A 15006-nucleotide genomic window follows, 5' to 3' on the forward strand; every position below is an offset into this window, starting at 1 on the left:
AAACGAGCAGTTTATGCTCAAACCCACAAATGTCACTGAGTTGAAGCAGTTCTGCATGAAGGAGTGGGACAAAATTTCTCCATGGCGTTGTGAGAGACTGATAACTACAGGAAGCGTTTGGTTGCAGTTATTGCTGCTAAAGGTGGCTTAACCAGTTATTGAGCCTAAGGGGAGGGGGGGTTACTTTTCCACACGGGGGCATTGGGTGTTGCATAACTTTCTTTAATAAATAAATGAAATAAATATCAAAACTGTGTTATTTGTTCACTCGGGGTCCCTTTTATCTAATATTATATTTTGGTTGAAGATCTGATAACATTGTGTCAAAAATTTGTAAAAATGCAGAAAATCAGATGGGCCAAATACTTTTTCACAGTACTGTATATAAAGAAAGATTTTTTTTTTTTTGCAGGTAAAGGTTCTATTTTAAAACAGAAATAAATAATTTAATATAAATGATAGATGTCAAAATAAATGCGTTCCCTAGTGTATTTCCATGTTGACAAAACAAGTTTTGTCATTAAACTTGGATGTCCTGTAATACACAAATGCATGGATAAAAGTGCCTGGGGTCTGCAAAAAAAATACGTAAAGGAGGAGGACTTTTTCTACATTTCAAACTGGGAACTACACATTAAAAGTGAAATGGTGCTTTTGGCTGATTTACTTTTGCTGCGCCAATACCCTGAAAACACGTAAACTGCCCTTGCTGTATAGAAAGTCAGGCAGTTCTCGCGCTTTGCTGATAACTTGCCATGAGGAACAGCCTTTCCTCTCAATAGTTAGAAACAGTTACAGATATGCATGACAAAGTTAAGATTAACATAAATAATCTTTTAATTAAGATAAGATATTTAAATCTATAAGGTCTGTTAGTGTTCAACCGACCTGTAATGTAACTGTTTTTAATAGATATTTTTTAAAGGGTAGGCTGAATGCTTATGTAAAATACGGTAACAGTTATTTTAATCTTCTCAGTCTGAACCATACTAAACTAGCAACTTCTCATCTGAAGACCTCTCAAAAGTTTGTTTATTAAGTTTGGCCTGTAATTTGTGTTGCAGAGGAATGTGTGTAGGCTAAAAGAACAAGTTTATAATTTTATAAATAGGTATAAGGACTTCTACTTGGATGCACTGCTGCTTTGTGAAATTGATTTGGTTTCATATACAGGCTTATGCACTTTTGTTGGAATTTAAGGTATTCGTGCTGACAGGGTATAGGCACTTCCAATGGCTGGCACTTCGGGCTGGTTCATACTTCTGTCACAGATAAATGCGATACGTCAGGTGCATACAGCTGTGAAAGCTGTGCAGCTTCATTCCGACCATGCAACATTTCAAAATTATCCGATCCCTATGCGATTTCAGATCACAGACGCAAGAGAAAAGGCTGGACGACTTTCAAAAAAAGACACATCGCAAGAGTGTGGATAACGTAATCTGAAGTATGAACCAACTTTTAGTCCAAGTGCAAGACGTTGCAGACACATGTATGCATTCCTATAGAAAAGCATGAAAAACTGTTATAGTGAAGTTATATTCAAGAATGATTTTCAGCAGAATATGGGTTACTGATAGATATCTGTCTTCACTTTCTACTAAAACAGCCTGCACGACTGCACAGCACTTGGATCTAATGATTTGAGTGCAACGTTCTGGATGAAGTTATTTGGCATGTGGCGAATTTGTTTTTTGAGATGTGGTTTTTTTTTTAATCTTAACTGAGAGTTTATATTGAAGTATTTTGTTTATTTTTTTAAACTGTGATTTAATGTTTTGCAGGTCGTTGTTGTTGAAGAGTCTTCTCAAATCCCGGTTCCCATAACAACCAAGCTGGTATTGGATGAAGATGAAGAGACCAAGGAACCCCTCGTGCAGGTGCACCGGAACTTGGTCACGAAACTAAAACCTCATCAGGTCGATGGTATGGATTGCAATTCAACAATAGTTAAAGTCCCCTTTCAACTATACAAGGCTGTGGGTGTAGATAGAGACAAGCTCAGGGAACTGTTCTGGGTCCAGATTAATCTCGTACCATGTATTTGCAACACTGATATTAGGCTTAAAGCACTGATTGCTTGCAGATGGAGATGCTGCTTCTTTCCTTAGAAAAAAGTCATACTTCAATGTATTACAGGTATGACCAAAAGTTCTGCATATATATATATATACATACAGTGCCTTGCAAAAGTATTCAGACCCCTGACCAATTCTCTCATATTACTGAATTACAAATGGTACATTGAAATTGCTTTCTGTTCGATATTTTTTTTTAAAACACTTCAACTCAAAGTCAATTATTGTAAGGTGACATTGGTTTTATGTTGGGAAATATTTTTAAGAAAAAAAAAAACTGAAATATCTTGCTTGCATAAGTATTCAACCCCCACACATTAATATTTGGTAGAGCCACCTTTCGCTGCAATAACAGCTTTAAGTCTTTTGGGGTAAGTATGTACCAGCTTTGCACACAGTGTCGGAGTGATTTTGGCCCATTCTTCTTGGCAGATTTACTCCAGGTTGTTCAGGTTGGTTGGACGATGCTTGTGGACCGCAATTTTCAAGTAGTGCCGCAGATTCTCAATGGGATTGAGATCAGGACTTTGACTGGGCCACTGTAGGACATTCACCTTTTTGTTCTTGAGTCACTCCAATGTTACTTTGGCCTTGTGCTTGGGATCATTGTCCTGCTGAAAGGTGAATTTCCTCCCAAGCTTCAGTTTTTTAGCAGACTGAAGCAGATTCTCTTGCAGTATTTTCCTGTATTTTGCTCCATCCATTCTTCCTTCAATTGTAACAAGATGCCCAGTCCCTGCTGATGAGAAGCATCCCCACAGCATGATGCTGCTACCACCATACTTCTACTATAGGGATGGTGTGTCTCGAGGCATGGGCAGTGTTAGGTTTGCGCCACACATAGCGCTTTGAGTTTTGGCCAAAAAGCTCTATCTTGGTCTCGTCTGACCACAAAACCTTTTCCCACATCGTAGCTGGGTCACTCTCATGCTTTCTGGCAAACTCCAGACTTGCTTTCAGATGGTACTTTTTGAGTAACGGCTCCTTTCTTGCCACCCTCCCATACAGGCCAGTGTTATGCAGAGCTCTTGATATGGTTGACTGGTGCACCATTACTCCACTCCCAGCCACTGAATTCTGTAGCTCCTTCAAAGTGATTGTTGGCCTCTCTGTGGCTTCTCTCACAAGTCTCCTTCTTGTTTGAGCGCTAAGTTTTGAGGAACGGCCTTTTCTTGGCAGTGCCTGGGTGGTGTGATGCAGCTTCCACTTCCTGATTATTGATCCAACAGCGCTCACTGGGATATCCAAACACTTGGATATTATTTTGTACCCTTTCCCTAATCTATGCTTTTGTATTACTTTATCTCTGACTTCTGTAGAATGCTCTTTGGTCTTCATTTTCCTTCAGATTCACAGCCTTGCCAATGATCCTTCAACAGTAGGGTTTTTATCCAGAAAATGTGACAGCAACTTTAATGGTTCACAGGTGGAGGTCAATGGTAAGGTAATTGTGTCCTTGTTAGGGCACACTTTCACTGGTGCAAACTGGGAGCTCCCACAGCACAGGGGGCCTTATGCAAGCAAGATATTTCAGTTTTTATTTTTCTTAAAAATATTTCCCAACACACAACCAATGTCACCTTACAGTAATTGATTCAGAGTTTCAGTGTTTAAAAATAAAATATCAAACTGAACGAAATTTCAATGTACTGGTGTAATGTAATTCGGTAATATGAGAGAATTGGTCAGGGGTCTGAATACTTTTGCAAGGCACTGTGTGTGTGTATATATATATATATATATATATATATATATATATATATATATATATATATATATATATATATATATATATATATATATATATATATATATATATATATGTATGTATATATGTGTGTGTGTGTATATATATATATATATATATATATATATATATATATATATATATATATATATATGTATATATATATATATATATATATATATATATATATATATATATATGTGTGTGTGTTCTATATGTTAATGTAACATTATTCAGCAGGTTTTCTTTAACTTTATGAAGCAAAATTTGTTAATTTTATAGGTTGGTACAAATCTCTTGGCCATAGCTGTATATGTTAAAAGCATATGTTTTACATAAGACAATTCTGTTTTAAATTAAATAATAAAGTATATTACATGTATGTAAAGTTGTTATCCTCTGGACATCACAGACCATTTAACGGCATAGAAGTACTGTTTTAAAAACTTGACAAACAAAAGCAGTGAAGCCTGGGTGTTCACTTGATAAATCCTCTTGTGGTAGAATTTAAAGGTGATTTAAGAAATGTCTAAATCCTGCATTGGCTGGTTTTCCAGAGAGTGAAGCTATGTTTATTTTACAGGTGTGCAGTTTATGTGGGATTGTTGCTGTGAGTCGTTGAAGAAAACTAAAAAGTCAGCTGGATCTGGTTGTATTCTTGCACATTGTATGGGTCTTGGAAAGACGTTACAAGTAAGTTAAAATGCATTGAACATGCAAGTAACAGTTTATCAACTTTAGAGTAGGTGCAAATATTGTATCTGTTGAGATTGCAATTGCACGAAGCACTTTAATTTGAATTTTTTACTTTCGAATATGCACCGGTGGAGATTTTTTATTTGTCAAAATCTGTAGTTTTCTTTGTCAGTCATTCCATCCTGTTCTGACAGCCCTCATTAACTGAAGCAGGGCTAGAATGCTCTAATTCGTTTAAATGACTGTCAATCATCAAGACCTGCACCAACTGTGCACCTTCATTTGTCAGCTATAGCGCCTGTCAACCAAAGCGCCTACTTTGAAATTAGTGGGTTACGGTGTAGGTAAGCTTTTGCTATAGGTATATGGTGACAGTTACTAGTTTGATTTGAAAATAGGGTGCAAGAGGAAAACACTTAATGAGTATTGTGCACAATACCCTGACTGACGGCTGAAGTCTGCCTTGTCTTCCAGTAACTGAGTGCGGTTGTGCTGAAGCAGGAGAGGGGTGGAGCTCAGACTCCGACTAATAAGTTCAAGTTAGTTCTGTTCAGCTATCTAATGTTTTGTTCTGTGCATATTATTTTTACTTGTAAATTTATGCTACAAAGGTCTGTGTGACAGTTTTATATGCTGTGTTCTCTACGGTTTATTTGACAGTTTTTAAGTTTGTGTAGAATATTTATTTTTACAATGCATAGCTCTGCTGTGACCAAACGTTATTTCAATTAGAATGTTGGTAACCATGGTTTTGTTGCTTGTTGATATGATAAAGGGTTTTTACTATGAGACGTTTCTCAATGGCATAAAAAGGTCAATTTCACACATTCTCTGCTTGAATTGAAAAATAGAGATCTAAAAAACCTGCAAAATTCTTTCTAAAATAAACGTCTTAATCGTCGATTTGACAAAAAAATAATCAAATGGCAAGCCTAGTTATAAGTTTATTATCGGTTAAAACTGAAAAGTGCAAGACTTTTATATTAGATATTGTTCATTGCTGTGTTTTAACTATTCAAAATGAATTTTACTGTAATACTTGTAACTGCATGTTCTCAATGGTATAACGAGAGTGCACGGCAAGTTAGTGTGATCATTTCCACCTGAGATTCTGCTAATTTCATGTGCCTGAAAGCTGAAGGCCAGGTATTTAGATTGCACTTTAAGTTCGTAATGACACAGAGCTAACATAATTTCAGTAAATCTTATATTAATTCACACTTTCCCCCGTATGAAGTATGCACACGCTATATAAAAATAAAAAAATAAAAAAATAATATATATACACACACACACACACACACCATAATGTGTATATCTTTTCATTATAAGTAAATTTTAGATCTGAAAAGGTAATTTTGAATATAGAAGTATTTTCGGAGCTCTGTAGTTTTTAAATGCAGTATGTTTTTAAAGGAATGTTTTATGTAGAGTTGTGAATCTCATTGTTTGAAATGCCCTGCTTATTCTAGGTGGTGACGTTACTACACACCTTGCTGTTGTGTGAGAAGCTGGAGTTCAAAACAGCCCTGGTGGTCTGTCCACTCAACACTGTTCTCAACTGGCTGAATGAATTTGAGAAGTGGCAAGAAGGCATGACCGATGAAGAGAGTTTAGAGGTATTGTCGGTAATCGTTTTATTGTATTGTTTTTTTTTTTATTCTAGAGACACACATTGTGTTCTAATCTCACTTCCATCTAGGCTAGTTTAGCTAATAAGAGTGAAGGAACTAATCACCTTCCTGGGTTGAATGAAGTGCGTCTCCTCAAAGGCATTTAAGATTGTTTGTGTGTTAATTTGATCAATGTGTTGTGCTAATGGGCTTTTTAATTTCATTGTTACATGAATGGTCTTGAGTAATAAGTGTACAGCGTCCAATTTTAATCTCAAGTTTTTAATAAAATTATTGGAAGAACAAAATGGAACACATACTACGTTTTTCTTTATGCATTTTGCGGAAGTTGGAAGTATCAGTTCTTTTCCAGGTGAACGAACTTGCCACTGTGAAGCGGCCCCAGGAACGGGCATATATGCTGCAGCGCTGGCAGGAAGATGGTGGGGTCATTATCATCGGCTATGAAATGTACCGCAATCTCACTCAGGGCAAGAATGTTAAAAGCAAGAAGCTGAAAGAAACTTTCCAAAAGACATTGGTTAACCCAGGTAAGACTCGTCTAATTGGGGCTTCTAGTTTTCGGTTTTTCTTTTCCATTTCTCCCCCTCCCTTTAAACATTAATTAATAGTTGTTAATCCTTAACTGAATACCAGGTTGTTTAACTTAGTGATGCACTACTAAAAACTAATGCAGTGGAAATGAATAAGCTGAATTCGGCGATTAGAGCCAGAACGAAATGCAGGTTCATATAGAACCAGGTGAGAGCAATGCAAGTCGTTTGTTAACTCAATCAATGATTTTCTTTTTTTAAATAAATTTAATATGCCAACGATGAATAATTTAATGATTTTCAGTTTTCAGATCATTTGTATTTAGTTTAATGAAGGGCATACACCTTTGGACTATCTAATTCAGGGGTGGGCAGTTCCGGTCATGGAGAGCCAGTGCCCCTCCTGGCTTTTGTTGCAACTGTGCTCTAAATTACTTAATTAGACCAATAATTGGTGAAATTAAGTAATTTAGGGCAAAGCTGGAAGAAAAGCCAGAAGGGACACCAGCCCTCCAGGACTGGAATTGCCCACCCGATTGAATTTAATGCTGTTTTGTGCTGGATGTGAAATATGTACAATTGTGACAGTAGGCTGGCTGATGTATAATTAATTAAATCGAAAATCGATTTTTCGATCGATTCCATTCCTTATTATATACAGCGGTATAAATACTGGATAATCGATTCCATAATTAAGTTTCTGAACTTGCATAGTTAATAGCATTATTTAAATTTATCAGTGAAACTGCACAGAACACCCTGCCTTGCTGTTTACATGATTTCTGCCAGAGACAAGCAGTGGTTGTGCTCTTCTGTTCCTGCTCGTGTTAACTAGCATCTGATTTGCTGGTCCCATCCTACCAGAGAATTTTTTCAAAATGCTTTTGTAAATAAATTGTGCACAGTGAAGAAAACTGATTGTATATAGTTTGTGCTTTTTGCAGTTTCAAAATGAACTGTTATATAATGAATATTTTTAACAATATTCAATAACGTTAATAAAGTAAACGCTCAGTGATGTTAAATGTAATTTTGGAGTAACCATCTGTTTGACCTGTAGCGAGTCTGCATGTTGTGGTAAGTAAATCAATTTATCATTATTATTGTTATTGTTTTAGGCAGGGATTAGGTGGTACAGTATTAACAAGATGCAATGCGTGACACTGAAGCTGTCAAAATAAAAAGACGGTTTTCATAAATTTGTGTCTAGTTTTTATATAGATTACATTCCAAAGTACTATAATCTATTTGGAATAAATATTTTAGTAACATTCCTGTGGGATGTTAAACTTGCTTTATGCATGTTGTGGTGTATTTATTTGCTCCTGACCCTACCAAGGCATAAGTCCCCCTCGCATTCATTTGTTATGCAAGCTTTTACTTCACTGGAATGATATTAAAATAATCACATCCATGGGAAGGAAAGGAGCGAACATGTATGTGGGCGGTACAATATCTTTTTATTCAAACGATTATATTTTGCTTGCCCTGTGCTATTTTGAGGGTTAACTGACCATCATACTTTAAATTTACATGTTAAAATAATACAATGATTCATTTCTAATTTTAACATTTGCTTCAGTAGGTGGCAGCACACACTATCTGAAGTCAAACCTGGCAGAGAGGCCCTGTTTTGCTGTTCCATTTACATTGTATTTCCTTTTTTTTTTTTTTTTTTTTTTTTTTTTTTTTTAAGAACGACACCCATTGATTTTTGTAACTGATGAGATTCTGTCTGTCTCTGCAGGTCCAGACTTTGTCATATGTGATGAAGGACACATTCTGAAGAACGAAGCCTCTGCTATATCCAAGGCCATGAACTCTATAAAAACAAGACGCAGAGTGGTCCTTACAGGAACCCCATTGCAGAACAATCTTATTGAATGTGTGTATGGTTTTTATTTTATTGTTACATTTTCATTTTGTCTCCTTGCGCTTCAATTCTTATGTCAAATTTCCGGGGACTTCTAATTGAAAGCGCACTGATACACAGTCGAAGTACGATGAAAAAGTATTGTGAAATGTGGTTAAACTCTACTCTGCAGCTGCAATAGTATTTACCCTTTAAAGCAAGTGCCAATTGTATTTGTCAATTAAAGACAAACTGTGTTAATGTGTTGCGTTCTATCCTTTTTAGACCATTGCATGGTGAACTTTATCAAAGAAAACCTTCTGGGTTCGGTAAAAGAGTTCCGGAACCGATTCATCAACCCCATTCAGAACGGCCAGTGTGCAGACTCCACGATGCAGGACGTCCGAGTGATGAAGAAGCGAGCCCACATACTGTACGAGATGCTAGCGGGATGTGTGCAGGCAAGTAAACAGGAAGGAAATGGGACTGCACGTGTGGGGATGTCTGTGGAGTCCTATTCAACTCTTGCAGTGAACTAATCAGATGTGTACAGCCCCCATGGTATCTCTCTTGCTTTTGTTTCCTCAAATATATCTGACTGTACTGCAATATGACTGAAGGAGTTTTGAGTAAAATGTAGGCTCTCTCCCTGCACAAGTCTTGTCTCACTATGTGATCTTGCAGTTTGTTCATGCTATGCTTTATATATATATTAAATCAAAAAAGGGCAGCTGGCTCTTTGAGCTAATATATATATATATATATATATATATATATATCATATATACATTTTAAATTAAAAGAAATATGCATTACATTATTTAAATATGTTTCAGACTTAAATTATTATTTTTTAACCATGTTCTAGCTGGAGGAAGTTATTGTCATAATAATGCTGGAGATGAATCTATGATTCTCTCAATAAAGCTCTTTTCGGGTAGAAATTAACCTTTTCATTGCCACAGTGTTTAAACCACTTGGGCATATGAATTCAGATTTTTATTTTATTTTGTTTTTACAAAACATTCAGTCTGAAATAATAATTCACCTTAGATTGTGATACCAAAGATGTTTGGTTTTTATTCACAAAAACACTTTTCTATTAGAGTTCTAAAACTCCTAAGTAACTGTTTTTCAGAGAAAAGATTACACAGCCTTGACAAAATTCTTGCCTCCAAAACACGAGTATGTCCTTGCAGTGAGGATGACTCCAATCCAGTGCACACTATATCGCTACTACTTGGAACATTTCACAGGTAAGCTTGGAAGGGTTTCATTGATCTCTACCAATATGTTTAGTAACTACATATCGAGAAGGACAGACACTGTCTGCTAATAATTGTTTGTCTGGTCTCTACTGAATGAATAGATTTCTGGTTGCTTCTGTGTTTGGGTCTAAAACACAAGGAAGTGACCACTGTTTTGTTATTAACTTTGTTTTGAAGTTGTTGGTGGCTCAGTAGGTACAAAATAGGTTGGGCTTTTTTAAGGGTTTTCTGGCAAATTGCCTTTTCTGTATTTAGTACATTTTGTAAAGAGCTTTGTCTCTGAAAGGTGATATATAAATCCAAGACTGTTGTTATTTAGTTGATGATTTAATGTGCATGTGGACACACTAGATCCATAAGTTACTGCACAGGGAAGATATAACATTTTGAATAAAATCCATAAAACCTGATTATCTGCAGCCAGTGCAGAAAAAAAAAAACATGTATCCTATAATTCCCTAACTTGCAGCAGCGGTTTTATTCCCAGATGGTGATTTGAGAGCATCAGTATTCAGGGATACCTGTCTAATCCATTCTATATAAATCTGCAGGATTTTGTTGAAATGAATGGTGCCATGTCCTCTGCAATCCGGAAACTGTCTGTTCTGGAATCCGGCATAATTAAGTCTCTACTGCCTAAAATCAATGTAAATCTGACTGTGCAGTTGGGCACTGGGTCACGTGACGTGATATGCAACTGGCATATATACTCATGTCCTACTTGTGCCATTCTGATTTGTGCATCTGTTGAACAGCAAATAAATGTTGAACGAGTGATCACCTTGAAAGAACATTTTGAACTTGCCAAAAACCCGAACGTTTATCAAAACCAACCAAAATTGAAAACCGCAAGGCAACCTGTTTGACATTGTGAAGGCCAGCAGAAAGTGCCTGAATCAGGCATACAGGAACAGTTGTGAACGTCGTTCAATAGGAATGGTTTAAACTGACTTGTGCTAATAACAGGTATAGTTTGTTGAGGCAATATTAGATTCTTTACAGTAACTCTATAATCCAGCACACACTCTAATCCGGCACAATTTTCCAATCCCAAATGAAGCTGAATTGTGCAGGCTTTACTGTATATAGAAAAACCTGGCATCTGTTTAACTTGTTCTGCAGGTCATGGTGGTCTACTTCTGATAGTGCTATTTTGTATTTACAGCAGTGACAGGAGATGCATATTACTGACATACTTGTAAAAAAGGTGACGTATGCAATGTTTGTGAGACCAGATAGACACTCTCCATACTCGTACAGTGCTAAATGAATGCATTTCCATTCATTCCGTGTTTTGGAAGCATCATTAAAGGTCACGTAATTAGTGCACATTACCAAAATTGTTTTCTGTAGGATGTTGTAACGCCAGCTCCAGATTTCCTGTGCAATCCTATATTGGTGAAGCACTTTACTGCTTTTTCTTTGATCCCTAAGATGAAGGATGTTTTCCTAAAGCACTGACTCACTTTTTAACATGAATCAGTTCTAACCATTCATTCTGGTGGTTCTAGCCTATTAATGGTAGTGATATAGCATAGTAGTTTAAGGGGAGAGTTAGATTACAATCTGAATTGCAAGTTTAAAGCTAATTGGGCACGAATAGCCCAGGGCCAGTCAATCTGTGCTTTCTTTCATTTGATTCATCAGCTACCTACGTGATTATAATTGGTCACTTGCCCCTTTGAAACTGTAGCCAAATGAACTTTATCATTCAGAGCTGCGTTCAACACGGTGGTAACGTCAGAACTGTGATGTTCTCGGGGAGGTTGCCCGTTCAGATTGACCCCACAAGTTGCTCTTGTGTAAAGAATGGTCTTGTGAAGCCTGTGCTTCAAAATTAAAGCAAATGTGCAGCAGATGTGAAAATGGGGTATGAAAAGAGGCACTGTTTACTAATTTGGGTTGATTTTTTGGTTCACTTCACTGTATTTGTACAGATCTCTTTTGAAATGGTACATATTGCCCTGATGTCAGTTTAGGGTTTGAATTGGCTGCAAATTAACTGTCTGCTTTTATTGTATTTATTTTTTTCTTGTTTGTGTGATTTTGTAGGGTCCTGCAATATGGGCTAATGGTAAAACATGTACAAGTAGGGCAAAGTGTCAAGTGTGTAATGCTGGTTTTGATGTAAGAGTGAGTGGAAGTTGGCAATGTGCTTAAGGATTTTTGAGACCATTCTCACGTCTCTCAAAATAAGATGCTTAGTTTTTTAGCGAGATGCATGTCATGGCTTGCTTGTTTCCTCTAAAATATTCAATGTCTTGAATGGTTGTCTTGGATTAAAGCAAATGCATTGTGTGTGATCACTGCTCAAGTGACTGCCTGCACTATCTTGTGTCCAGGAACTGAACTTTGCAGTGGCGCATTTATGATTTGTAAACAAATTAATTTCACATGGGTAAGATTCTCTGAGATATTATTTAATTGATTCTTATAGAATTAAAAAATGCTGGCATAATAAGGAAAAGCCAAATACGGTCCTGAACATGCCTGAAGCTGATAACACCGTGTAACAAATTTACTGTATTTACAGTATAATCGTAAATCTCAAACTACTCGCTTCTAAATCTTTTGTAGTCATTTTTGTATTACTTTAGTATAAATACATGTTAATTTGGATTCATATGTTGTTTTTTTCTGACCTTATGTGAACGAAAAGACACACATTTGCCCGTTTTCCCATTGAAAATAGTGATATTTTGAAATTTCACTGTCCTGGTCACAAAAGCAAAGTTTGTGGGGAATAATAGCCATTTTCTATACTTTTGAGGCATAAGCAATTAGGAAATAACACTTACTACCCAGGAACAAAAATTGTGTTACATAGTGTAATGGCTTTTGAAACTCAGTTAGTTAAATTTAGATCAAGTAAGCTAAAGATGTTTTGAACTAGAATATTTTATTTCAATTCTGTTTCTGGAAATAAATCCATGCTACATTTACCACTTCCTACAGTACTACACCTCAAAGCTGATTATATTGATATCATTCATTGATAATCTGCTGCTGGCACGGCTGTCTCTTGAAGACGCATTGCAGGATGAAAACAATTCCCAGCAGCATTGTTAAGCCTCACTGGGTGAGCATGTGTTATGAAGAGAAGCTTTGCTTGGAGGCCTCACCTGGAATGCCTATAAGAATGGTTTTACTGTCTCCTTCTTTTGTTTAATATGGGATTCTATCAAATTACACCTCCTTGCTGTAATTGATTGGGACTGTAGGTGGGGTTTTTTTACAAAACAATGGGAAGGTATTTTATGTTGCATTTAAATGTAATCTTCAACATGAATCATGTTTTTTTCATATATGAACTTCATGTGTATTCTTATTCATGTAAATTTCAGTTTGATGTAATATTTATTTTTCACCCCTGCCTTCTCCATCCCTCCTTTCCATCTGACATACAAATCTATCCTTGGTATTTTTTTTAGCCCCAAATCTTGGTAATGACCTTAAAACAACAATGTTAGTTTGAACCTGCTTTGAAGTGCTCCTCTAAGTTAACTAAATCTCTTATCAGGTGTGGGCACAAGTGTGGAAAGTGGGAGAGGCAAAACAGGGACCAGACTATTCCAGGATTTCCAAATGTTAAGCAGAATCTGGACCCATCCCTGGTGTTTGCAACTGGACTATATTAGCAAAGAAAATAAGGTAAAATAGAGTTAAAACCAGTCTTTTAGGTTTGAAACCACTGCTTAATAAATCCAGACAAATACTTCGGGATTTCCTTGCAATAATGATTTTCTTTGGAAAAGTTAAGTGACACTTTGCAAGAATTTAACACAGTATGTATGGAGCTGTTCACGGTTTGATATTTTGAAATTAAAAACAAAGTGTATCTATGTATTAATTTGATTTTTTAAAAGGATTTACGAATGGTCTTTCAAATCGAATAAATGTATTGTGATCTTATATAGTGTTTACATTTTTACAAAGTAAACCCATAGAAATGTATTATACCGTAAGAAAATCCATCGAGGCAATATTCAATAATGAAATACCTAAAAACTGTTGCATCAAAAACACACCCTGTTAGCAAAAGTTGGTACAATTTTACAGAATAAATGGTGTTTAAAGGGAGTTTAAAACTAGAAATGTGAACAAAAACAAAACATTCCCATGGGGTAGGGGGTCGTAAATAATGAAGAGAAAAAAGGGCATTTAAAAAGCATGCAGTCAATAAGTAAACACAGTCTGGATGTGAAGCAGCTAGTTTCTACAAGATGGCACCTGAAGTGGAATTTAGGCTGGTGTGATGAAAATATCTAGTTCCTCATAGGACCTTGTATCCTTTACCTTTGTGGTTGGGATCCACATACAAACTATAAAAGAACCTAAAGCTGCAAATGGTGTGCATGTGCCTTACACTGGTTACATTGTTGAACCACACCAATGTTTCTGGTGGAAGAAAGCCCTTTTGCTCATTAGTAGTCTCTTGACAGTCTTGCATGCATGTGTGAGTTAGCTTTGGTATTGGTATTGGTTTCAGTCTGGAACTGCTTGTGGCACATAACCCTTTGGTAATGTTAGTTGCTGCGTTAATTAAAGTAATCGTGTTGGTGAATAGTTTCCATTATCTATTAATTTAATTTACCAAACTCTGTTAAGGAAAGGGGTGGGGGACCTGCTTTTATACATACAGTGAAGAATTGATTCCGACAGTATTAAATCACACAGAACAAAACATCCTTGGTCAAGGTATCATTTCTCAAGCTAGAGCCTTCAGCATGTTCCTGCCAGTAGATGTTAGGTATTGCTGATAGCTATAGATGTGTTATTGGCTATTTCTGAAACATGACTGGGATTGTAGATAGTTTGACAGATTAATCAATTGAGACTAATTGGTGCAAGGTGCCCTTTAACAGTTTATGTGCAGATCGCAGTTATAATAATTTTGAATAGGAGTAACTATTTTTTTTCTGCCAATTTCCCCCTTGTTTTAGAGCTGTGGTTTTGATTGTAGTGATTTTTTTTTTTTTTTAAATGTACCTTATATAATAAAATGTTGCTTCTCTTTTCCAGGGGTACTTTGATGAGGACAGTATGGAGGAATTCATTGCATCAGAAACAGATGAGTCCTCAATGAGTTTATCTTCTGAAGATGAAAAAAAAAGGTATGCATTTTTCTGGGAATTAATCTGGGAATGCATCTTGCCATGTGGCTGGCTCCCTTTGCATAATATTGCTTCATTTCATCA

General features: G+C 36.3%; 1 protein-coding gene across 1 annotated transcript in view; it reads left to right on the forward strand.

Annotated features, from left to right (window-relative positions):
- LOC121295282 (transcriptional regulator ATRX-like) overlaps positions 1-15006 on the forward strand; it is an 81548-nt gene that overhangs the window by 41311 nt on the left and 25231 nt on the right. The window contains exons 16-24 of the mRNA XM_041219736.1: positions 1785-1926; positions 4409-4518; positions 5994-6140; positions 6508-6685; positions 8436-8573; positions 8826-9001; positions 9679-9796; positions 13329-13459; positions 14831-14922. Of these exons, the coding sequence (XP_041075670.1) occupies positions 1785-1926; positions 4409-4518; positions 5994-6140; positions 6508-6685; positions 8436-8573; positions 8826-9001; positions 9679-9796; positions 13329-13459; positions 14831-14922 (1232 nt within the window). The remainder of the gene's footprint in view (positions 1-1784; positions 1927-4408; positions 4519-5993; positions 6141-6507; positions 6686-8435; positions 8574-8825; positions 9002-9678; positions 9797-13328; positions 13460-14830; positions 14923-15006) is intronic.

Source organism: Polyodon spathula, chromosome 20 (assembly GCF_017654505.1).
Source record: "Polyodon spathula isolate WHYD16114869_AA chromosome 20, ASM1765450v1, whole genome shotgun sequence".
NCBI classification, from domain to species: Eukaryota; Metazoa; Chordata; class Actinopteri; order Acipenseriformes; family Polyodontidae; genus Polyodon; species Polyodon spathula.